Source organism: Onychomys torridus, chromosome 6 (assembly GCF_903995425.1).
Source record: "Onychomys torridus chromosome 6, mOncTor1.1, whole genome shotgun sequence".
Lineage (NCBI taxonomy): Eukaryota > Metazoa > Chordata > Mammalia > Rodentia > Cricetidae > Onychomys > Onychomys torridus.
Genome location: NC_050448.1, coordinates 103,226,299 through 103,252,871, shown reverse-complemented (window position 1 = coordinate 103,252,871; position 26,573 = coordinate 103,226,299). Strand labels below are relative to the sequence as shown.

The window sequence follows — 26,573 nt, the reverse complement described above, 5'->3', positions numbered from 1 at the left end:
CAATGAGGCAAAGAATTAGACCTGTGACCATAGGCGTGACATAGGCATGTGTTGATATCCCTCCCTGAGACATCTGCCAATTCTTATCCATTCAGATTTGAGTAGTTAAACCTGTGCTAAAATATTTGATGTTAGCTGGAATACAGTGCCCATCATCATCTTTGTAATAGGTTTTGCCAGGAATATGATTTATAGCCTGCCCAGTTTTTGTTTGGGGGTGAGGGATGGCTTGGGAGGCTTTTAATTTTTAGTGGACTTTGGAACCATTTACCTTGGTTGCTCATCATTTATTTATAATCTTCAACAAAATACAAAGGATTGTTTTACTGTATTTCACCAGGTAGGATATAAAATGAACTGAAAAATTGTCCCACGAATGTGTAATTTTGAGTTTTAGAGGTTTTTTTAACCCACCATGCAGCATAACAGAAAAACACTAAAAACTGCATTTTCAGCCTGTTTTCAAGAAGATTTCAGTTTATCTTAGTATCTATCTTGATAACAAGGTAGTAAGTTTGCAGGAACCTCCATTTTTTTACTTCCTAGCTAGCTAACTTCTTTTTATCAACACCCCATGTACCAACCAGTCTCTTTCACTTCTCTGCTGCTCTTCACGTTCCGAGCCCACATTCAGTTTCAGTAGTGGAATGACTGACTACTGTGCAGGACACTGTCTCATGTTGAGACACCTCTCGGGACATAGAGAGTCTCTGTCTATAAGTCATCCATGGGTGACTCTGAACTTCGGAGTGCGCCAGACTCAGAGAAAATACACTTGTTTTCTTTAATCACTGTAAGGTCACCCTGGTGCTAGGTGGACATTTTGTTACAGCGGTGGTCAAATTGTGCCCCGGTTATTTTTTACCTCCCTTTTCTCCTGAGCATATGTTGAATTGATGAATTGATGTGACTTAATCGTTTTCTTCGCAGCTCAGCTCTGAGTGACCCTGCCATTTTCCTGAGGCCTCTCCTGGCTTCTCACATCTACTTTCACTGCTGGAAGTCTTGCGTCTTTGACTTGCCCTGTTGACTTGTTTGCTCTGCCCATTCTTGCCTTTTGCTTCTTGCCCATTGTAACCCATTAGGGTTCCGACACTACTTCCCATCAGCTCTCATTGTTTGGTCCTTCCCCTAGATCAGGTTTTTTCATCTGCTAAGTGTTTGTCTGCTTCTCTGACACCACCCTAGTCCAACTGATCATTGCTTTCTTCCCTACCCTCAAGTTGATGACATGTATTATTCATGCGTTCACTCTGCATCCTCCCCACTCACTTCTCTCAGACTCTTGTGGTTCCTGGCACTTGAAGCAAGCTTCTTATGCTGGCTCATCCAGCTAGATTTAGGGAAAGAATTATAGTCGTGTTCCTCTGTAATAACTTTAAATACAGTAAATATTAGTTATGTTTGTCTTTGCTTTCAGTGACTTTGAACAGTGCTCTTCCAAAACTCTCATTTTCATACCTAATTACCCACTCATTTCTCTTCCTGTGTAGTATTATGTTATGTTATGTTATGTTATGTTATGTTATGTTATGTTATATATTGAAATACCACGATTTATTCACTCTATTGATGGGCATTTCTGTTATCTCAGGGGGGTGTGGTTTTTTCCTTTGTTTTTGCTGTCACTGTCAATTAATATTCTAATGGTACACCTTTCTGCACCTGTACAAAAGAGTCCCTAGTGAAATGACAGGACAGGTCCTTAGCTTATGCACATCTTCATCAGTATTAAAATACCTTCCAGTTTATACTTTTACCAATAGGAGATTTCCATTGCTCCACTTTCTTAGTACTGAGAAGGTATTTTTTTCCAGCTCATTAACGTGAAATGTTGAGTATTTGTACAAGAACTTCATTATAGCCCTATGTGCCTGTAGCAAATAGAATGTGCATAAATCCTCTTAATGATAGCAATGGAAATAAATATAAGAAACTAGGAATAAATAATTGGAAATGTTTAAAACTACAGCAGTAGCCAGGCAGTTGTGGCACACCTTTAATCCCAGCACTCGGGAGGCAGAGGCAGGTGGATCTCTGAGTTTAAGGTCAGCCTGATCTACAGAACAAGATCCAAGACAACCAGGGCTACATAGGGAAATCCTGTCTCGAAGAAACAAAACAAACAAAAAAATGGAAGCGTTGGCACAAAGATAGACAGGGAGAGAGAATAGAGTACCTGCAGGTGAAACACAGTCATCTTCATAACAAGGTGCTTGTCATAACTTGTCAAGTTGGAAGAGTGACTGCTTCACTGAAATAGTGGAACTAAAAAAGAAAATGTTATTTTATGTATTTTGTCCAGTTCAGAGACTTTTCCTTTCTCGTGTTCCCTCTCCTCTTTTTTTCTTTCCCTAGCTCAACTACCAAAGGTGGGCAGCAGTGTCCTGGAGGGAATAACTCATTGTTCTGTTGATTTCTGCTATAGACCTGGGGGGGGGGCCTCTGTAGGCAGAGTTTTCCTGTCTCACAGCCACTCTCAAACACAGTGATGCTTATATTAATTATAAATGCTTGGCCAGTAGCTCAGGCTTCTTACTAACTAGCTCTTACAACTTAACCCATGTCTATTAATCTGTGTGCTGCCCTAAGGCTCCTGGCGTTTACCTCTGTCCCATTGTATGTCTGACTGGTTCTCCATCTGGCTCCCCTGACCCTACCCTTCTCCTTCTCAGCATTCTCAGTTTGGCTTTCCCACCTAACTTAATCCTGTCCAGCTATTGGCCAGTCACAACGACAGTTTTTCACAGTGTACAAAGGGATTATTCCACAGCAGGCCCCCTCATACTTACTAGTACCGTATTCTCTTGTTACTTGCTAAAAAGCCACACCTCCAAGAATCTCTGAACTTGGGAGTTGTCTCATGGCATTGTTGTATTATCATAAATGAAATCAATTTGAGGTTGAGTAGCTTGGCCCTTACCTACTTTCTTAAGTGTATCTTTTCTTCTCTTAACCCTGGTGTTTGAAATCTCTATCAAAGGAATGCCAACTCTTCTTTCAGTATCTTTAGTCACACTGTACAAATATGAAGGCAAAGAATAAAGTTTTTATCTTCCTGTTTTCACTTATAAGCATGATAGCAAAAAAAATCAGATTTTCCATTCTGGCTTTTTTTTTTTTTTTAAAGTAAATTCAGGGACTTTTGTACAATCTGACCCACTTATGTGCTAACAATAGTAGTTCTAAAAAGTAGGATGACTGTTTTCCTTTATTTATAGATAGTATGATTTTAATTATTAGACCAGACTGTTTTTGAATGTTGTCAGCTATTTACTACCAATGTTTGGTGGAAATCTTTTTTATGAAAAATGCAACCGTGTCATGTATGAAAGCATTAATGTGGATGGCATGACATGTAAAATGAGCACAGCTAGACTCAAAGCTGCACACTTGGTCCTTGAACATGTGTGGTGCTGTTTTCAGCTGTAGAATTGATGGATTAAACTTGGAAAGAGAATGAATCAAAGAAGATCTGAGCGTTTTTCACATCTACTCATGCAAATATGCTGAAGAGCTTAGTTACTGAAGTGGATATTTCAGTTACTTTTGCACTGTCTTTAACATCCAAATGTTGAAAAATCAACTTGACATTTCATAGCCCTCCAAATTCAGACCAGTTACATTTCAAGTGCTTGATAGCACTTATCGCTAGTGGCTGGCATACCGGACAGTGGAGATCGCCCTGGGGTGGGGTAGCTGTGGCCATAGGGGGATTGAGGAAAGGAAATTTCTATAAAGACACATGTGATTCTCTAAGTGTGAGCCTGTGCTCTTCACTGTGTTGACACCCAGACTCTTGGCTTTGTGTGGTCGCTGCTCTCCAGGCTGTACGCTTGTTCCATTTCTAACCACCCTCATCTGTGACGGCTCCATCTTGGTTTCTGCCCCGTACATACTCGAACCTCTGTTAGCACATTCCTCCTGTCTTGTCCTCACAGCACTTCTCAGGGCTGCTGTTAGCACTGTGGTCCTGGCCCGTCATTCACAGTGCTGCCTCAGTGGCTTTTATGTTGGCCTCCTACAGCAGCAAATCATCTCTAAGATCCCCTAGGGGAGATCTTAATAGAGCTGAGGGCTTCTAAAGAATCTGTAAAGAATTTGAAAAATTATGGACTTGAATATTCTAGTGAAACAGAGCAGTGAATATTAATGGATGCCAATAACCATGGTAAAAGGTTAATATGGTCCATTAACAATGATGGGTTAGGATCGTGGGTGATTGACAAAAGGCTCACTCTTCACTCTGGAGCAGAACTGGGAGAGAGAAAATAAAAAGTCAAGATAGCTTTTTGTAGGAGATACTAAAAATACATGTTCCAAATTTGTTAGACTTTTAGCAGTCAGTGGTATGAGAGCCTTGAGTCTTGGTGTCCTTCATGTGCTTAAGTGATGACGTGCTTACTGCAGGACACTTCGTGGACTGACACACTGCCTGCGCGCTAAGGAAGCGTCCTCACTGAAGTGGTACTCAGAACAGTTGCCTCTCTAACCGTGTTCCAAATATCTGCCATACAGAAAACGTGGAAAAAACTGAAACCAGCATAGTTTTAATATGGCTCAAAGCTGGCCAAGTGTCACTGACAAGTTTAATACTGCACATGTCTAGAAGGTCTGTACAGGCACCAGCGGTGTTTAAATAAATAAAGACATCCATAATTCATTTTAAAATATGTATAATCTGATACCCACTTGTTTTTAGAAAAACCCCACAGTAAAGCTTCTCTTAAAAAAACAGTGCCTGAGTTTGCCAAATTGCTTATATACTTTAACCAATCAATATGCTCTTATTACTGTAGGAGTCAATGTATGTTCTTTGTGAATATGGTTTCAGTCTAATTTTTTTAGAAAGTGAAGCCATACCGATCTCAGGAGGATAGTATCTATGTTTGGTTTCCAGAGAACGCTAAGCCAATCAAATGAAGTCTAGGGGTGTGTAGTTTGACTCTTCAGTGGGGCAAGAATATGATCGTTCTCTAACCAGTTGTGGAAGAGAGCCCAGAGACTCTTTGGCCTCTACTAAACTTACGTTGTGGTACTCATGTAACCTAATGTCACTGGATAGTTCACCACTTACTTCCTAACCAGTTTAATCCGAGACAGGTTGTTCCAGCAACTGGGTAATCGTCTCACACAGAGAGACAACTTAACACCAGAAGCAGGAGTCCTATTGCCAGAACACAGTGCTTCTGGAATTTTCAGCTCATTTCTGGGTTTGCTTGAGAAGTTGAAGAGTGGAGATCCTGGGTAATTAGAGAATAAAAGATACTGTGTTTACACGAGAATATTCTGTGAGCTCCTTTTAAAGACAGGACAGAATCCTCTACATTTTACCAATAACCTGGGAGAAGGGAAGATACAAAACAATTATATTACACTGGTATTCATTGTTTGACCAAAATACCCAGCATACATAGGTAAAGCAGGAGAAAGGGTAGTCCGTGGCTCACAGTTTCAGAGGGTTTAATCCATCGTGGCAGCCAGGCTCTGCTGCTCTTCTTTGTCCCTTCTATCTGTCCAGGATCCTGGCCTGTGGAGTGGTGCCTCTGAAGGTTCCCTTGTCAGCTTGACACAATCCAGAATCACCTGGGAAGGGAGTCCCATGAAATTGTCTAGATTAGGTTGGTCTGTGGATGTGCTTATGAGGGATGTTCTTAATTGTGTTGATTGAGATGGAAAGACCCATCGTGAATGTGTCTCATGGCTGGGCCGGGGCAGGAGGAGGAGAAGGCGCTCGGCTGCATCCGGGAACTCATGCTCTCTGCTTTGACTGGATGTGATGTGACTAACTGTGTCAAGTCCCTGCACTGTGACTCTTTCATAGTGACGGACTGTAGCCTGGAACTGGGACCCTTTCTCCTTGAACTTGTTTTCATCACAGTGTTTTGTTACAACAACAGGAAATGAAACTAAAACAGTGTTTCCCCTTCAGTTAATTCTTCAGGGAAATGCTGTCACAGATCCCAGGTGCTTCGGAACTCAATCAGTTGACATTGAAGATCAACTGTCACATCTGTTAGCTTAAAAATGTTGTCACAGGAGAAAATAGCAACTAAATTTCTTTGCTGTTTTTATTCTTTAGTGGCCATAATATGTCATTTTCTTCCTAACCCCCTCCACGCATATGTACACATCCAAAGCACCAGACCTGACCTAGGAATCTCATTGTGAAAGAGGTCTTCTCTGTCTAGTGAACCTGACGAGCTAGGAACTGTAAGAGTGAGTGTGGCTGCCATGCAGGGCCTTCACTTGATTCATTTTGGTAACGGCATGTGTGTGAAAGTCTCAGAGTTGCCTGGAGCTTGCAGTAGCAAGGGAGTTTGAATTGGCTGAGTCTGAGATGGGCTTGGTATTGAAGTAGAGTACCAGCATTGCTGGGGCAGACATGGGGAAGACAGTGCTCCCTTAGCTGTGTCCAAGTTTCAGCAAGAGGAGCAGAATGAGTGATCAAAGTGAAAGGAAATATTTGTGCCACCCCCGAAAAGTGGATATACTGACCTATTTCTGTGTAACTTGACATTTATGAGTTCCTTTCCATTTCCTTTGTGAAGCCATAAGAAAAGAACAAAAAGCCTTCTATGAATATATGGCCATTATCTAAAAGGCTTGTTTTGTTTTGTTTTGTTTTGAGACCAAGACCTGGTTATGTAGCCTGAGCTGGATTCAGCCGCACAGCAACCCTCCTGACTCGGCCTTTTAAGCAATGGGAGTACAGACAGGAGCTCCCACAGCTGAGGATAACCATTTTTCCTCCCACATTGGCCTATATTATCCTTCTAGAATTGCTTTGCATCTAAAATGTAAAGGGCATACTCATTGTATATGTTTTAGTATGATCTTTTGTGTATTTTTAAAGGGCTTTTTCTAGTTTTTTTATATGTTAATTATACATAATAATAGATTTCCTTAAGATTCGTACAATGCATAATGTGATTTGATTATATTCACCTCCATTTTATCAATTTATTTTTATGTGCATGGATGTTGTGCCTGTCTGTATCACTGTGCACCATGTATGTACAGTGCCCACAGAGGAGGGGGGGATGTCAGATCCTCTAGGACTAGAGTTATTATGTATGGCTGTGAGCCACCATGTGAGTACTGAGATTTGAACCCAGGTCTTTTGGAAGAGCAGTCAGTGCTCTTAACCACTGAGCCATCTCTCCAGCCCCTCACCACCATTTTTAACAAGATATCTTACTTAATATGGTAAAATAAAATAAAATTTTAAATGTCACTATATTCTATTCTGTGTGATATTTGTATAAATTAACTTATTACAGCCTTAATATACATTAGTGCCAATAAAAAAAGATTGGTTAACTAAACTTAAAAATCTGAACTATAAAGTCTCAGGTAAATTTGGTTTGTTTTTAGAAATACAAGTGTTCTATATTAGAGAATTTATAGTTGTTTGTTGTATGAATACTTTTATGCCATAATATTGATCCTATTTTAGACTTCATTGTGATTTTTAACATTTTTATGTTTTTCTTCCTAGATCGAAGTATTTTAGAACGTGCCCAAGAGGAGAACACTTGACCATAGAGGTGAGTCCTTGAGCGTTGGATGGGATCCAAAATGCTCAGAGATTTGGTTTTTTGTTTTGTTTTGTTTTGTTTTATGTGTATGAGATTTTTGCCTGCATGTAAGTGCACCGTGTGTGTGCAGTGCCCACAGAGACCAGAAGAGGGCAACAGATTCCTAGTGAGTTATAGACTTCCTCCCCCGACCCCAACACCCCTGTTGTTGTTGTTTAGAGACAGGGTTTCTCTGTAGCCCTGGCTGTCCTGGAACTCACTCTGTAGACCAGGCTGGCCTTGAACTCACAGAGATCTCCCTGCCTCTGCCTTCCAAGTACTGGGATTAAAGGCCTGTGCCACCACTACCCAGCCAAGTTAACAGACTTTTGTGAGGTACTATGTAGGCACTGGGAACCAAACCTGGGTCTTTAAGATAATGGAGAAGGATCAGAACCACATCTAGTATAGACTATAATATCTATTATATATACCCAATGTTTATTTCAATAATATCAATTGTTTAGGAGGCAGGTCTCATGAGTTAGCACTCTTGAGCCATATCCTCATCCCTCTTATTCCACTTTTTATTTTGAGACAGGGTCTCACTAACTCTCACAGGCTGGCCTTAAACTCACGCTGTCACTAAAGCTGGCTTGAGTATTGCATCTTCCTGCCTTTGCCTTCAGAGTAGCTGAGGTTACAGGTCTGTCCCACCAGGCTTGACTCAGTATCGTAGATTCTGATGAACAGAAAAATAAATATATATATGAGCTTGGGTTGGCCTTTTTGTGGACTGGAGTGTACCAAATATGCTGATTATAAAAGGCACTCAACTTCTTAGGTACCTTATAAAGGTGTATTATTTTTAAGGTTTAACGAAGTGGCAGTTTCTTGTGAGATGTGTACACTAGAGAAATGTCCCTCCTAATGGTTACCTTTTTGTCCTTTCAGTTTGAGAATCTAGTAGAGAGTGATGAAGTAAGTATTTAACTCACTGTTTTTGTTCTTACTAATTGCTAAGTTATACCATTGTCTGTCTTGCCTTTTACTTCTCATTCATTCTTCATCTTTTCCTTCTTTGATTAAATTATGTTAGTAAGGATTCAGAATTTTCTACTGTATCGTGAATTTAATGCTGCACATAGATTTTTTTTTTTTTTTGCCATTTATAGAATCCAAGAAACTTCAAAAAGAAGATATTTCTAATGTCTTTCCCTTACATAAGTAAAATACTTCCACCTAGAACCCCTGTTCTCTGTGGATCTTCGAGGGTAGAATGTATGTATGATTATAAAATTCCTCACTTTAGCCATTACCTCCCATCAGTTGTTCTTAATATTGATTTTTTTATATCTTGTTTTATTAAAAGCTTGGTCAAATTTAAGATGAACCTAAGAATAGAACTGTTAAAATATGAAAAAAAAGTGTAATTTTGAATCAGTGAACTATGCTGTATCTTAATATGCAGAGGTATCACTAGGAGAGCGTGAGTTTGTGTGCTGATGTCCAACGTTAGCTGTGAATTTGTGAATAAGCTGATTACTCACCTCCTAGGGTCCTCTGAGAGGAAAATGTGTCCAACTTTCCTTTGAGATTTAAATCCTGGGGCCAGTGAGATGACTCAGCCCCCAGCACCCACCTGATGGAAGAGGAAACTGACTCCTACAAGCCCTCTGACCTCTGTATGCCTGCCGTGGCACACATGTGGAGTTGAGCATACACACACACACACACACACACACACACACACACACACACAGAGTAAAATATAATTTTAAATGATTAAAGTTGTTTAAACTTGTCCAATTCAACATTTCAAAGTGAGCTGATAGAAAGACCACTCGATCTAGGCAGTGGTGGAGCACGCCTTTAATCCCAGCACTTGGGAGGCAGAAGCAGGTAAATCTATGGGTTCGAGGCCAGCCTGGTCTATAGAGTGAGTCTCAGGTCAGCCAAGGCTACACAGAGAAGGCCTGTCTTGAAAAACAAGCAAACAAACAAAACAAAATGGCCCTCCAGTAGCAAGGCATATACATCCTCTAGTAGATAGTTCAGGGAACTGTCCAGCTTCCTTGTCCTAGAGAAGCAGCATCTGCCTTCCATGGAACTTCCTTCCTCCCTTCCCAGCAGTTGCCTCTGCCTCCTCCTTCACAAATAAGGCTTCTCTCAGCTTCCTGGTCCATCTCAGCAGCATCCTGCTTCTCAGAAGAGCTGGCACCTTTCCCCAAGGTACTCTTCAGTAGTTGCCTGGGGCTTTTTGCTACTTCTTCCTCTGCTGACCGGCCTGTCTCTACCCCGCTTGGGATAGCTGTGGTGACATGCCATCCTGTTTTGTGATGCTACTTCCTACATGAGTGTGGACCTTTGAGAACTTGATTGCCACTGTCAACTTAGTAATATATCTTAGCTGACAGATAGGAATAATTTAAATGTGTAAGAAATACTCAGAAGCCCAAATTTGTCTTCAAAATAATTATGGCTTGCTTTGGAGGAAAAAAAGGGCAACTACTGGATTTTATTATTTTGTAAAAGAAACTGAGCTAGTCAATTTTTTTCTTCTTTTTAGATTTACTTTTTATTTTTATTCATGTATGTATATATTCTGCTGAGTCTAAGCCATATGTGCAGGTACTTTCAGATTGCAAAAGAAGGCAGTAGATCAGCTCCTCTGCAGCTGGAATCACAGGCAGCTATGAACCACGTGTGGGTGCTGGGAACTCAACTCAGATCACTCTGCAAGAGCTGCACTGCTCATAACCACTGAACCATTTCACCAGCCCCAGTTCATATGGTAGTTAAAATGTTTCAGAGTTCCCATGAATGCTGTCAGCAAATCCTTCCTCCAAGGGGTACTAAGATTCTGAAACCCCTGGTCATAGCATTTCATCACCTGATAAATGTATAGGCTTATTTCATGTGTTTTTATTGAAAATACTTTCCTTAGCATAGATGCCAACCCTGACTTTGAGCTCACTGTCACCATGCTTTATTGAAACTTGCCTACCCCACATAGTCTCTGTACAAGACACATCACACCTTCTTGTGCTTAGGATATCAGGTAGCAGTTAGACACCATGTTTGGGGGATTTTGTTTTATTTTCAGTCAGAATCTCTCTATCAGGATTACTTTAAACATGAAACCACAAAGCACAAAATGCAGGCAGTGTAACAAAAGTTACTCCTTCAGTGTGAGAAGTGTATGTAACAAGAGGGCAGAGTGACATCCGTTGTACTTTACAACCTTGGCCAACTCGTAGTTCTTGGCTACTCTGCATGCTTCAAGTGGCCAGAAAGTCTAAAGCAGTGGATTTCAACCTTCCTAATGTTGATACAGTTCCTCATGTTGTAGTGACCTCCAACCATTTTATTTTGTTGCTACTTCATAACTGTAATTTTGCTACTGTTATGAATGATATGTGACCCACCCAAAAGGGGTCACAGCTCACGAGTTGGGAACACCTAGACTAAAGGGTATTGATTTCCATGGGAGGGTTACAAAAAAACTTTTAATAGGTATGTAAATTCTAAAACTTTAAAATCTAAATAACAGAGATCAGCCACAAATGTTGAAGGCATAGTGAGTGTGTTTTCTGGCACTTCTAACTATGAGTTCATTTGCTAGATAAGAAATATTAGAAAAAATAAAAATTATCCAGCAACTGGTTGTTCTATAACTGAGTTTTGCCTTTGAAAAATAGTAAAGGTTTTTTTTGTTTGTTTGTTTTAAATCCTTTTAATAATGAAATTTGCTTACTGTGACAGAACTAGGTAAGTAAAAATATTTTTGATTAGACGAAAATTGCTTTGGCTTGCCTTAGATAGTGAGTTCAACTAGTGAAATTTTTACTTGTCTAATTTTTGTGCAGGGGGAGAGCCCAGGAAGCAGCCATAGGTAAGGCTTTTCAGAACAACAAAATGTGTAAGTGTTATATGACAAAACTTTTCCTGGGGAGATGCAGCACACCCATCTACTCACCCCAGTTAGGGAGCCCATGGGAAACCAAAGTACAGATACCACCAGAGTCCAACTTGGTAAGGCAGTGAGTTTATTGCAGTTACTTACAGGAACATAAATGACTCCAGGACAGCTGGATCTCCTAGGCCACCCCAGCACAATTGACAGCCTACAAAGCTGGGCACCTAGAGCTTACTGCATAGCCTGCAAGTAGTTCAGTGAGTTGGGGAGTATCCTTTGCAGGTGCCTTGGTTGGTCTAAACTTCTTGTAGGCGTCTGGTCTCAGAGTTGTCTTTGCAGCTTGGTTTGTCTGTATTTTCTTTGCAGCTTGGCTTATCTGAGAGGAACTTACAGTTTTTATTGCTTACTCTGGCAGGGAGGGGCCTAGTGAATCTGATCAGTTTCAGGGACTTCCTGAAGCCATTTTGAGTTGCTTACCTTAAGCAATTCCTTACAGGATGGAGTGGAAACTTTTAAACAACAGTATGTGAGCTCTTGAAGTCCGAATTCCAGAGAGATTCTTATAGCCTTCGAGACACTGAACACTTTGTTTCAGAAACAAAATTATCTCTTTACATAAAAGTAAGACAAATAATATATTTCCCCAAACACTATTTTGAATAACGAAAAAAATTGATTTATATCAGTTTCTTGTTTTGTTTTTTTTTTTTTAATTAGGCCCAGGTTATAAATCATTTCGTTTTCTTAAAGCCACTTAATACTGATAACTCTTTTTTACCCTTGTTCTTTATTATGACATTCTAAAACAGTTGTTCTCAGGGGTTGCATATCAGATGTTTACATTATAGTTCATAACTAGCAAAATTACAGTTATGAAGGAGCAACAAAATAATGTTATGGTTGGGGGTCACCACAACGTGGGAAACTGTACTGAAGGGCCGCAGCAGTAGGAAGGTTGGGAACCACTGCTCTAAAACATTCTACAAATCAAAAACCCTCTCACTACTTCAGAAGTAACTAAAACCTTATTCTGTAATTCATTTTTATAATATAGCCTTTTTATCTGCTATTAAAGTGCATAGACTACTTGAAAAAGACGCATCTGTCTTTAACCCAAAAGGAAGTTCCTAAGCTGGAGAGGTGGCCCAATGGTTAAGAGCACTGACTGCGGGTCCACAGGACCCAGGTTTGAATCTCAGCACCGACAGGGTGGCTCACATCTGTAACTCCAGTTCCAGGGACTCTAATACCTCCTTCTGGCCTCCCTGGGCACCAGGCATGTGAGCAGTGCATAAACACACATACATACATGCAGGCAGAACAACCATACACATAAAATATTTCAGAAGAAACTAAGTTTCTAGTGTCAAGGGAATTGTTTCCTACTTTGGTTATTTTGTACTTCATTTTTTAGTTTAGCAAACCTTTTTTGGGCAGTTAGTCATGTGCCAGGTGCTATGTTAGACAGCGGGAATGAAAGATAAGTGTGGACTTGGTGTGGTGGTGCAGACTGGCATGGCAACACTGGAGAACAAAATCAGGTGAAGTAGGCTTCCGATAGCACACCCAGGAGCATTGCCTGGGCTGCAGGAGACCCTCTGGAAAACAAGGACAAAGGCTGAGAACGGGGCTCGGTGGTGGAGTGCTTGAGTAGCATGCACAGGGCCTTACATGTGCAAAGCGCTGGTTAGTCTAGCCTCGGGCATTCTGTCTGTCTGTCTGTCTGTCTGTCTCTCTCTCTCTCTCTCTCTCTCTGTCTCTCTCTCTCTCTCTCTCTCTCTCACACACACACACACACACACACACACACACACACACACACCATGTGTTTGTCTCTGCTTTAGAGAAAGTGTATCCTACTGAGAGAAAAATCCTAAAGATAACATTTCAATACGAGGTAGCAATTAAAGCATACTAGTAAACCTAGAGAATCCCTGTTACCAAAATGTGTGTGGGGAGGTGTGTCCAAAGGGCTTCTTTTAAATAGATGATGTCTGGCTTGATCTAAAAAGACTTGGCTAGCCATTATTAGCCTGGGAGAGGAGACATCAGAGATAGTCAAAAACTGCAAAACAGAGTGAGATAACCGATTAGAAGGAAGCACTCACTGGGGGACTGTATGCAGTGATGGAAATGTGTGCCTTGCTTCCAGTGAAAGGGGTGAAGAAAACAGTAGAAGTCGAGGGTCTCTGCACGGGGTCCAACTAGACAGTATCTCAGTACTGGAAAGGAGAAGTGCACACCAAGTCCCAGCCCTAACCAAGAAGCTGTTTGTAGTTGACCCCTGCTGGGAAAAGGAGCATCAGTTTTCTCCAGTGGAGTGTTACAGTATATCAACCACACTCCAGGACAGGCCCCAGTCCAGGAGGGTTGGCCAAAACAACAGATTCCATTTTTTGTAAGCCTTTTGTTTTGTTTTGATTTGATTTTTTTTTTTTTTTGGTTGTAACTAATTAACTTTTCTTTCTTTCTAGCTTGTCCATTTTCATTTTTGTTTTATTTTATTTTATTTTATTTATTTATTTATCTATTTATTTATTTATTTATTTATTTTTGAGGCAGGGGAAGAGAGAAAGAACATGAAATTGAATGAGGAGAGGGATAGGGAAGATCTGGGAGGGGAAAGACTATGTTTGAAATACATTGTATGAAAAAAATTTAAATAAGCTTTTAAATAGATAAATGTAAGGTCTTAGTGCTTTGCTTTGTTTTGGGATGTGTTTGTTGGGAATTTGCTGCCCAGCCCAGACTGACCTCCGGTAATGTGTCCTTCATAGTGGTCCTTAACTTTTGATCCTTCTGAGTGCTGGTATCGTTAGCCTTCTTCACCATGCCCACATGTAACCAGCTCAGTGGTAGAGCATTTCTCTAGCATTTATCAAGTCTAGGGTCATTCCCCACCACCAGAGGGGTGGGGTCACATGCCTGTGTGGTAGGGTGATGGACTAGGGTTCTTAGAGTGTAAGGAAGAGAGTAGTGTGAGGATTAAATAGACACACAGGGAACGAGTTTGAGAATGAATGAGAAGTGGTAGAAACAAAGAACCATCGGAGCCTAGGAAGGCAAAGGTCAATGAGAAGGTCCAGACACACAGGCAGGATAGAGAGGATGCCCAGACTGTTCATGAAACTTAAGTAGGAAGGACTTAAGTTGTTTAACAGTGTAGAAGCCATTGGTTCCCAGAGTTACAGGAGTGATGGAAGCTGAAGACTGTATACTGCTGAATGAGTGGAGGCAAGGACGTGAAGGCAGGAGACACAGTAGGAAAAGGTGCTAGACTGCCTGCATTTAAGTCCTGGCTCTTCAGCATGCTTATCCTTAATCTATGTCCATCTCATTTCCCTCGATGTAATCTCCACCTCTGCTCCATATGGTTGTGGGAGCAGCTGGCACATCATAAGTCCTGGAGGTGCAAACCATTGACTTGGAAGAGTGAATCATAAGTATAGTAATGAATGCAGGTAGGTTAAGGGCCCTGCCTCTTTAGGGAAGGGAAGCAAAGATACATTTAAGCACGGGAGTAGAAGTGAAATTAAGTTACCTTTAAGAAAACATTTGAGTAAGAAACTTCCTGAAGTTACTGAGCTATGTAGGCAGTCACCCTGAGTAAGTTCAAGGACTGTTGCTGGAGACTGAACACCAAATTGTTGCTGAATTTTTTTTCCTGGCAACCCACAGCAGAAAGGACTAAAGTGGAAAATATTCAGGGCCCAGAATGAGTAAGCAGCATAATTGATATAATGATAGGATATAGTCAGATGTTTCTCTCCCGCCCACCAGTTCCCAGATAACCACCCAGAGGCTTGATATTACTTATAAATGCTCAGGCTTGTTACCAGCTAACTCTTGCACTTAAAGTAACCCATATTTCTTATCTGTGCCTCACCACATGGCTCATGACTTGTTACCTCATTTTCTACATGTCCTGCTTCCTCAGCAGCTGGCTGGTGTCTCCCCGACTCCGCCCTTCTTCACTTCAGTATCCTCAGTGTGACTGTCCCGCCTAACTTTATCCTGCCTTGCTATAGGCCAGTCAGCTTCTTCATTGACCAATGAGAGTAATGCACATTCCCAGTGTACAGAAGGATTGTTCCACGGCTGTAGGAACTTAGGGCAGTGAGTGGTGAAAAAGGAATTCAGACCTGCTGAGGGATCCCATTGTCCTAAGTGGAGGCCTGGTAATTACTGAGGATGGACCAGTGTGAGGAAGGATGAGGGTCTGGGGAGCCCAGAGTGATTGGTGGGAGGGTTAGGCTCTGTCTGTGTGAGCACTGAGAAGGGAGTACGGCATACTGAAGTGAAGCTCTGTGGTGGGATATTTGGGGTGTAGTCTAGGATAGCCATCAAGTAGAGCATGTGTAGAGAGTAGCAGACTCCACACTTCTTAACAGGCAGCTATAGAGTGAAAGAACACATATCATCTTAAACTGAATGGGGGACTATGTATTTCAATTTATAGTTTCACATAGCAGTTGAAGCTGTATCCAGTTGCTTTAATACAAATTTTGGCAGTAAAATTTCAGCATTCCCCTGGCTTTTGGAATGTTTTATTTGGACTCAGGTTCATCAGAAGGCTTTTGTTTTGTTTTGTTTTTCCTTCCCTCCCTGTCTTCTCTAGGCCACTGACTGAGGAAGAAATTGTTGACTTACAAGAAAGGCATTATGATTCGATTGCTGAAAAACAGAAAGATGTGGATAGGAAAATCCAGAGGGAGGTAAGTGGTGTGCCCTGTTGTTTAAGTTCATGTGAAGCCTGTTGTGGAGTGGTGTGCCCTGTGGTTTAAGTTCATGTGAAGCCTGTTGTGGGGGGTGTGCCCTGTGGTTTAAGTACATGTGAAGCCTGTTGTGGGGGTGTGCCCTGTGGTTTAAGTTCATGTGAAGCCTGTTGTGGGGGGGGGGGTGCCCTGTGGTTTAAGTTCATGTGAAGCCTGTTGGGGGGTGTGCCTTGTGGTTTAAGTTCATGTGAAGCCTGTTGTGGGGGTGCTGCCCGATGTGTTACCAACAGTCACTGACCTGTCTGCATAAAACAGAAAATGATTTGACAGTGGAAGCTCATTCTGGCTTACTGGAATTAGATTGATTGCATGTTAAGAGGTCATGTGACATATGTCATGTGACAACAGCAGAGTACTCTTTAAGATAGTTTTCAGTTCACTAATGGAAGTAACAAGCAAGAACAAGTACCTTTACCTCAGTCGGTCTAAATCCACTGCTCTGTTTGTCTTGGATTTATTTGTTCTCAGGTACCCCTGCCAGTCCCATTGTTACATAAATTTATGGATGTGGCCTGTAGTCATGGCTTCATTACCACTGAACTAAAGAGAATTAGTTGTATTCCATTCTATACTTAAAAGCAGTCTTTGGAGCTAAGCATGGTGTCTGTACCTATAATCCCAGCACTTGAGAGGTACAGGCAGGAGAGTGAGTTTCAGGCTAGCCTTAAGAACATAGCAAGTTCAAGGACAGCCTGAACTATATATAATGAGACCCTTTATCAAAACTAACATTCTGTTCATCTAGGCCAGCTATAGAGTACAAATTGCTGGGCTCAGTCTGCAGTACCAAAAGGAATTTTTTAAAGTAAAAATAAAAAAAAAACAGTATATTTAGTACCATTAGTGATTTACAAATGTATTAATTCAATCTACACAAGAGATGCTCATAGTATCTGAAGAAAAAAGAGGTTAATACTTGTTTTTTTAAATTAAGTTTGATATGCAGTACTTACCACTAAGGTTCTGTGTGCTATTAAGAATGGTAACAACTTAATTTGAAAGTAGTTTTTGAGTAATGAATACTAATAAAATTGAGGAAAATGTGTATGGATCTCAGTGAAGTGGAAAGACAGGAATCTGGGAAAAGCATAGGCGTGATTGGCCTTAGATATAGGGATCTCTGATTTGTGAGGGCCAAAACCATTGTAGTCAGAGTGATAAGTATTTAAATGGTGACTGAAAATGAAGATCATAGCATTTTCTAAGGAGTTCAGTAATGTCTTATGTGTCATCTGGGGTATTTTGTAAAAGAATTTGAAATGGGCAGCCACAGAAATACCAACTTGATATGCTTTATAGATATCAGTTATTTTCAGTGATTTCTGTTTTGTTTTATAGTCGGAGTAGCTGGTGTTTAGAGCAGCTAGACAGGTTCTGGTTTCTGTTAATCCTTACCGTTTTGTTCATGCACAGTTAGCCTTACAAGAGGAGAAGTTAAGACTAGAAGAAGAAGCTTTATACGCTGCCCAGCGTGAAGCAGCCAGGGCAGCAAGGCAGCGAAAGCTCCTGGAGGTGAGGGGGGCGACCCCAGCGCACACCAGGGTTACCTCTCCTTCTTTTCTCTGACTCTTCCAAGTTGGGACTGTCCTGCTAGAACCAACAGCTCCTTGGTTAGCAGAGGATGCACTTACGCATATGTCCTTGGGACTCTCAAAGGCAAATGAATCCATCATTACCTCCTAGAAAAAACATGAACGTGAGCTTGATACTGTGTGCTGTGTAGCTTTAGCAGGAGGTAATTCTTGTTTAGCCTAAAGATGAATTCTAGTGCTCTGAATTCAAATTCTTTGGGGGGAAATGTGTTTAGAAGGTAAATCTTTCAAAACTAGCCTTCAGTATAATTTCTCAAGCATTTTAGTAAAGATTTTTAAAACAGTTTCTTAAATGGTAAGAGTCTTATACTTAATATAAGAAAAGATATATGATTACTAGGGGTATTGTTTAATTCTCAATTTCTTACGTATTTGAGACACTAAGAGGTAGAGTCTTGAGAACCTCTTTGACAGATTAGGAAATATAGATTTCCTAGAAATAAAGATTATCATCTCTTACCCTGACGTGGGAATAGGGCATTATCACACAATGCTTGACAACTGTAACAGATTTGTATAGAAGGACGTGTCAGGAACACTACTAAGAAGGCTCGTAGTTGAAAACTCACAGCAGTCTTAGGAGAGGGGGCATTTGAAACCCCTGCTTTACCTACAAGGAAGCTGAAGGACAGGCTTTACAGCTGGGGCACGGGAGAGCCAGAGTCCAAGTACCGTGTGCTTAAGCAGGACACTGCTTACGGTCTCCCTCTTAACTGCCTGTGTTGATTTGCCGCCAGTGCTGTGGTACAGTGTTCAGGAGTTCAAAACCTGAATCACATGTGGAAATTTAGACAAACTGAGATTCCTGTGAACTGTCTCTCTCTCTTTGAGGGGGTGGGTTCCAACAGATTCATTATGGGGAAGTGCCTTTTTTTAGTACATCCTAAGTACTGGAAAACATTAAAATGAACTTCGCTTTCTATCAAACTAATTGTTGCTTTTAATATAGGCATTCTTTTTTATAATAATGAACTCTCTACCGAGTCTAGTTAAAGCAGCAGTTCTCAACCTGTGGGTCCTGACCCCTTTAGGGGTCAAAGGATCCTTTTATAGGGGTTGCACATCAGATATTTACATTATGATTCATAACAGTAGCAAACTTACAGTTTTGAAGTAGCAATGAAAGTAATCTTATGGTTGGAGGTCACCACAACATGAGAGACTGTGTTAAAGGGTTGAGAACCACTGGGTTAAAGCCTCCCATCGACACATGTGTCAGTTTGGGTAATCCAGGTTCTCTGTGTTCTTGCTTCCATGACTGAATGTTTGTTCTGGGAGTACATCCTCTGCATGTCATACGTGGACCCAGCTGTACAGACATGTGCCACTCCATTGCTTTTCATAGTAACCGGGTCTGCTGAGGCAGGACAGTAACCATCTGTTTAACAGATGAAGAAGTGGAAGGTCACACCGTGCCAGGAATATGCAGCCACTATCCAAGCACAGCTTTGACAGGTCTGCAGAATCCTGTGCCTAGTCCCAAATAATCCACTGCCATTAAGGTACCCAAGTCAGCTCAGCCTAACAAACCCTTACATTGCTCCTTCGTCCATGGCAAAGAGGACCACGGCAGACCTCACAGTTGGCTTCCTGCCTCCCCCTTCTAGTCACGGAGGCTCTGAGGAGTGTTGAGAGAGTTAGGGGCAGCAGAGCACTCCACGACACTAGGAGTTCTCGGTACATCACACACTGATGAGGCGAGATAATTCTGTCCTTAAATACGAGGATGTAAAGTAATGATGAAGGAAGAGGCTTCAGTGAAGAATGCTAACTGTTTGCTTTTAGAAACTAGGCAGACGGTGTTGGCATTGCATGGGTATTTTTTAAAAGACGTTGACTTGACATCAGAATGACTTTTTATTACATTGTGTTTCCAAAGCAAGAAAAGCAGAGAGTTCCACAGCGCTATCATCCCGGCAGTGGAGACTATCAAAGGTAAAGAGCAACGTGTGTTTTCTCCTCTGATTGTGGCAGAAAGTGCGATTTCCAGACAAACACTGTTCTTCTCCAGATGTTTATAAATATAGTCACAGCCGGGCGGTGGTGGTGCACGCCTTTAATCCCAGCATTCAGGAGGCAGAGCCAGGCAGATCTCTGTGAGTTCGAGGCCAGCCTGGTCTCCAAAGTGAGTTCCAGGAAAGGCGCAAAGCTATACAGAGAAATCCTGTCTCGAAAAACAAAAACAAAAAAAAAATTAAAATAAATAAATAAATAAATATAGTCACATGCTCAAGGCCCTGGATTCAGTCCTTAGCCCCCCCTCGTGTGTGTGTAAAACACCTCCAAAAATGTGTGTGTTTTTATATATATATACCTTCCTCTAAGACACTGTCTTAGTGAATACTGAGAACATTTTTTTAAGCTGTAAGTGATCATTTATTCAAATTGACTTCAATGCACTTGTAAGAGTAACATCTTCATGTAGAAAGGGATGTGGTAACTGGATTCCTTCAGGTAAGCTGATAGTAACCTTAGTTGTTTATTTTCCTTACTTAAGAGCATGCTTGTTGTTATTGTAAAGTTACTTACAAATCTGCTTTGAGGACTGGCCTTCACGGTCAGTCTGTTTTCAGTTTCATGTAGCATTAAACAAATTTCAGACCTGTTTTCACCAGAGTATTCTGATTGTACAGCACTTACAACTTTGGGGAAGAGGCTTGAAGCCAGAAATACCATCACTCACTTAAGTATTCATTCTGCTGCATCTACTCCAAAAGCATCTTTTAAATTCACTTTTATTACAGTGCAGGACCAGAAGACGACTTTGAATCTTGTTTGAGAAACATAAAGTCACAGTACGAAGTTTTCCGAAGTAGTAGTAAGTCTTTTAAAATATTCTCTGAACAATTTGAATTTACTTTTTGCCACATTGTATTTGTGGGAGTTTGGAGGAACAGTAAGATTTAGAGAGACAGTCGTTACCAAGAAAAGAAAACGAAAGAAAGGAAGAAGGATGGATGCTGTGGTCAGGGCACGGGTGACGGTGTGTTCATTTGGTGTGTGTTCCAGGACTCTCTTCTGACGCCACAGTATTGACTCCAAACACGGAAAGCAGCTGTGACTTAATGACCAAAACCAAGTCAACTAGCGGCAACGACGACAGCACCTCCTTGGACCTGGAGTGGGAAGATGAAGAAGGTCTGTTACCTCAGTGTCCCTCAGAGTCGCTCTGGTCCTTGTTGGGCCAGATATTTTCTGCCTTGTGTTTCGTGGTATTTAAATTGAGTATGTTCAAGCCCATAAAAATCATAATCAGACTTTTTTTTTTTTTATGGAGTCTCCCTGTGTAATATTAGCTGACTAGAAAGTCACTGTAGACTAAGCTGGCCTGCGCTCATGGAGATCCACCTACCTCTGCCTGCTGGGTCCTGGGCTTCAAAGCATGAGCTACAATACCTGGCTGACAATTACTGTTATGTGTTTCTTACATTTATTATATGTGGGGTGTGTGTGTGTGTTTGTATACACATGTGTATTGAGTCTTTTTCTCTCCTGCCAGCCAGTTCCCAAATCATGACATGGAGATTTATTAATTATGAAAGCTTGGCTGGTAGCTTAGGCTTGTTTCTAACTAGCTCTTATCACTTAAATTAACCCATTTCTATTTTCATCTACCTTCTTTTATGTGGCTCAGTTACCTTTACTCTGTTACCTCGGTGTCTCCTGGTGTCTCCTTTCTTCCCAGCATCCTCTCTGCCTAGAATCCTGCCTAGCTATTGGCCATTCAGCTTTTCATTAAACCAATCAGAGTGACACAAAAAAGACTATTCCACAGCACACATGTACACCCCACAACGTGTGTGGAGGTCAGAGAACAACTGTGGGGGGTCAGTTCTCTCCTTCCACCATGTGGGGCCTAGGGGCTGCACTCAGGCCATCCTGCTTGGTAGCAAGCACCTTTACCAGCTCAGCCATCTTGCAAGCCCATGACTATTACTTTATCACCATTTATCATCTCCTAATAAATTGTTTAGAAAATTACTTAAGTTTTAATGTTTCTTGGGATTTAGAAAGCAAATGTTAATTTTTTTTAAAAACTTTTGGCTGTGGCTCATACCTTTAATCCCATTATGGGATTTAATCCCAGCACTTTAATCCCAGCAGAGCCAGATGGATCTCTGTGTATTCGAGGTCAGCCTGGTCTACAGAGCGAGATTCAGGATAGGCACCTAAACTATGCAGAGAAATCCTGTCTCAAAAAACCAAAAAAAAAAAAAAAAAAAAAGTGTTTCTAACCTAACTCAGGAAGTTTTCCACATGAAGGATTACTGCCTCTTTCTGAGCAGTTCAAATTCAGAAGTCAGTTAATGTCTGATTCACTGTAAGTAAGCAATTTAATTCTCGAGGGTTTTTTGTAGAACACAAGCTGTTGTTCAGATATAAATTTGAATTTTATCCAGTTAGTCTTCCAAGCCCTAGTACCTTACATAGATTATTTAATCTCTCTAAGCCATGATTGTTCATCCTCAAAAAGGAAGAATAAAGGATACTTTTTCATATTTTATATAAGTGCTAATGTATTACTAAACAATAAAATATTTGTCTAAGGAAGGTAATGTAGCTCAGAGGTAGAATATTTGCCTAGCTTGTGCAAGGACCTGGGTTTGATCCTCAAAACACAAAAAAGAAACAATAAAAAATAAATATTAGGGGGAAATGACTATGGAGACATTATATATATAAAACACCTAATATAAGGAATGGTGCATACACATGCTCAGAATTATAGCTAAAGTATTTACTTGTTTTCAACACAATTTCATTAAGTAAGATCCAATTTTTCATCTTCATGTTAAAAAATAGGCAATGTAAGAAAGAATTACAGAATATAGAACTCAAAGAAAAATAGTAAGCTTTAAGCAATTCATAAAATGTTGAGATGGAATGGATCTTAGATACCCTTTGATTGTGCTAGTTTGTTTTGTCAATTGGAAGACTTACAGGCAGAGCTGGAATAGCATTATGACAGGCTGCTTTAGCTTGTTAAGTCTTCCCAGTAACACCCCATCCTCAGTCCTGTAGGTTTGGATCCTAGTCACCATTTCATTTGTAACTACTCTATCATCTGCATGTGCTAATCATATTCATAGATACGATTGTCCTGGTCATTACTCAGCTTATTAGCAAAATTGTTCAACAAGGGTAGGCAGAGTCCACTGAAAACCTTCTTTTTGGTGAGTACATAATTGCAGCTTTCTTTAGAGAAATTTGTATCCAAGGTACAAATCTGTAGTCATAGGAATTCTCAGCTCACAAAGTTTTCTTAGTGGATGTAGATGTGTGTCTGTCTATATGTACATTATGTGTGTGTGTGTGTGTGTGTGTGTGTGTGTGTGTGTGTGTGCGCGCGCATGTGTGTGGAGGCAGGGGTCAGCCTCAGGTGTCCTCTAGAGCTGTCTATCTTGGTTTTTGAGGTGGTCTCTAGGACTGGGGCTCACTGATTATGCTAGGTTGCATGGCCTTCTGCGTGGGTGCTGAGGTCCTCTTCCTTTGTGTGACAAGCAGTTTACCAGCTGAGCAGTCTCCCACCCTAGCTCACTGTTTGTAATGGCCTCGTCTCGTATAATAACTGCTCGACTGAGTCGAGTCTTTGTGGTTTTTTACAGGAGTGACAGACAACAGTGGTAGAGAGTTAAAACTCCTGTGCCTTATAACCCTTTGCCCACCCTAGATTTTAGTTCTTTTACCAGTGTTGATTGGTATTTAGAAATGTCTGTTTTTTCTCCCCTCTGACTACTTTAGTGTTTCTGAGATTCATGTTACTAACAATTTATATTCAGAATTAAATCTAGAACTATGAAACATCTACACCCTATTGTAGTGAAGAATCAAAATACGAGAACAGACTTTGGAGCCAGACTGGGTACACTAAAATTCAGCCTTGGCTAGGACGCAGCTCAACAGTAGAGACTGGCCAGCATGAGAGAGCCCTGGACTTCAGTCTCTGCACCACATAGCTATGTGTCCTTGTGGACATGTACCTCTCTGCTGCAGTCTCCTTCACTCTGAAATGGAGTGGATGCTGGTGCTCTCCGTACCTTCCCAGGGGTGGTTAATGTGCTGGAAGTGCACCAGTATGAGCAGGGACCTGGGAGGTACAGGAAAAGCCTGTGTCATCGTGGCAGGGCAGTCTTCGCCTTTCTCCAGGAAATGCAGCGGTCATTGGGTAGGAAAAGGCCTTGCTTGGCAAAGATACTGAGTGGCCTTATGAGACGCAGGGCAATGGACTCTCGGTCTCTGTTGTGTTTGATTTTTGGCCCTTCAGAGATCTTATCAGGGATCAGTGTTGCATTTTTATCAAAGACATGTGACATGTAGATATCACACTCCAGATTATTCTGTTAAGAAAGCTTCCACAGGACTGGCTCCCTAGGTTAATTCACAAATCAGAGTCAAACAAGAACAATCCTATTATTCAGCTGACAAGTCTGGGTGGGTGGGTTGCTTGGTTGGTTTTTTGAGACAGTTTCTCTGGCTGTCCTGGAACTCACTCTAGAGACCAGGCTGGCCTCAAATTCATATCTGCCTGCCTCTGCCTTCTGGGTACTGAGATTTAAGGTATGCGACATGGCCCCTGGCTTAGCTGGCAAGTCTTTTAATGCAGCTTTTTATTAGTGAGATGTCTTTCAATGTTCTTCACATGCTAGGAATGAATAGGATGCTGCCAGTGAGAGAGCGCTCCAGGACAGAAGAAGATATCCTTCGGGCGGCACTCAAGTACAGCACCAAGAAGGGCAGCAACCCCACGTCCGCCTCGGAGGACTCCAATGGGCTGGAGTGGGAGAATGACTTCGTCAGCGCCGAGATGGATGACAACGGCAATTCCGAGTACTCTGGGTTCGTGAATCCTGTCTTAGAACTGTCAGATTCTGCCATCAAGCAGTCTGACATGGATCAACAGATCCGGTAGGATGAAATTGTGTGACCTTATCTACCAAATGTTCAAAATTAGCTAGAATGTACAGATGGCTGCTGAGCCTTTTTGTAAGGCAGCATAGGAACCACGTGACAAGTGCTTGTTTTCTTAGGAGTGGAGAGACAGCTGAACGCTTTGATCAAGTGCGGTGTCAACATCTGCCTTCTGTGTCCCAGGACTGACTCAGCGATCTGACATATCAAACACTCATGGCGTTCTTGTTCACCCTGGTCAAGTTCTGCATCTTAAATTGTACTGTTTTACTTTGCTTTACTAAGCCTATTTTATTATAGAAATGAAAATCTGAAAGTACTTTGTGTTAATTCTCAGCAGATGTAAAGGCAGCCTGAGGAGGGATGGTTGGTCCCTTTGCCAGCAGCGTTCCCTTTGATGATTTCCTTTAGTTTTGTTAGCAGTTAGCAGGTAACTGGAGATGACCCCAAAGCGTGCTGACGTGTAGGTTTCTTTGCACACCTATCACATACACATATCCTAATGCAATGTTCACTCAATCTGAATAAAAGACAATAGGGTTAAAGAAGCTTCCAGAGTTTGGGCACTTGGAGTTGGTAATAATTCAAAAGTAATACTTAACGATGTAAATTTAAATTTTTACTTCTTTTACATGCCACTGTGTTGGCTTTAAATTGAGATCTTACATTTTTACTTTCTCTTTTTAAATTCTATATTTCCAGTGAATGATCTTTGAAAGATTTTACACAGAACGTAGTTTGAATGATTTAAGAAAACATTAAAATACGGGTATTTCAAAGTAAATAAAATCCTTTCTGATATGAAAGGTCCATTGATTGTATTGCCCTTTACTTTGCCTTGTAGTACAAGGTGCTCTGTGGGATGGAACTAATGTGTCGGTGTATTGACGACCTGTGTAAGGGACCAGGGCTGTGAAATGCTCCCGAACTGCAGCCCTTGGTTCGGCTGAGGACTGAGTCACTTTGGCAAGCACACTGTATTCCGTCTCCCTTGCTGTTCCTTCTCTTCGGCAGTGATGGTGCATGCTCTCAACAGAACAGGAAGGTCCAGGTAGAGGTAGTGAAGTTCTCGCTGTACGTGAAAAATGATGTGGGCCTTTCAATGTTTGAACTGCTGTACAATGACAGCTGTGGTTTTGTCGTTTTTAATCTCATAGAAATAAATATACTTTGATATGTAAATATACATTAGGTTATGCTATTATTTATATCTGTCTTAAAATTTAAATTGTAGCTGTGCCATGAAAATAATTTAAAAGTACTCTATATTCACATTGCCTGTGTTAATGCTTTTTAAGGTTTATATTACATCAGATGTATATTTTGGGTTTGGCATAAGCTATTGTAATTTTTGGCTTTTTGTTCATAAATAATTTTCTGAAGGAATGGTAACTTCTCAAGGATTGTGAATAAACATTTTTACATTTAATGATATTTGCATATTGCCGGTATTGCTTTATAACAGGTAGTGTGACTCTTGGCATATATTTATTTTCTTAAACCAGATATGAAGATAAAAAGATGAACTACATGCAAAAATAAGAAGAATCCTAGTGGGTTTTTTTTTCTCTTTATGTTTATAAAATGCTAAGAATAACATCTGTTTGGCAAACATTGGCGAATCTGCTGGGTATGGTAGAGTCTGAGGGTCTCTGCTCTCAGACTTACTGTTCTGATGAGTGCTGTGGATGAACATTGTCTTAGTGACTTTCCTCCTGCCAAAACAAAACACTACGACCAAGGGTCTGTTGAGAGCTTATGGTTCCAAAGGCTTATTAGTCTATGACCATCCTGGCAGGGAGCATGGCAGCAGGCAGTGAGGCATGGTGCTGGAGCAGCAGCTGAGAGCTCACATCTG

General features: G+C 41.1%; 1 protein-coding gene across 4 annotated transcripts in view; it reads left to right on the top strand.

Annotated features, from left to right (window-relative positions):
- The window catches only part of Ap1ar (adaptor related protein complex 1 associated regulatory protein), a 32,292-nt gene extending 6,143 nt beyond the window's left edge, over positions 1-26,149 (top strand). Inside the window, exons 2-11 of one of the 4 annotated variants that reach the window (XM_036190863.1) lie at positions 7,502-7,550; positions 8,475-8,501; positions 11,390-11,415; positions 16,058-16,154; positions 17,628-17,726; positions 19,686-19,741; positions 20,551-20,624; positions 20,816-20,944; positions 24,454-24,712; positions 24,835-26,149. In XM_036190863.1, coding sequence (XP_036046756.1) covers positions 7,502-7,550; positions 8,475-8,501; positions 11,390-11,415; positions 16,058-16,154; positions 17,628-17,726; positions 19,686-19,741; positions 20,551-20,624; positions 20,816-20,944; positions 24,454-24,712; positions 24,835-24,904 — 886 coding nt within the window. In that variant the 3' untranslated portion in view covers positions 24,905-26,149. Of the gene's footprint in view, positions 1-7,501; positions 7,551-8,474; positions 8,502-11,389; positions 11,416-16,057; positions 16,155-17,627; positions 17,727-19,685; positions 19,742-20,550; positions 20,625-20,815; positions 20,945-24,453 lie in introns of all 4 variants that reach the window. The other 3 variants (XM_036190865.1, XM_036190864.1, XM_036190866.1) reach the window with 3 other exon arrangements.
- Positions 26,150-26,573: the final 424 nt, after the last annotated feature.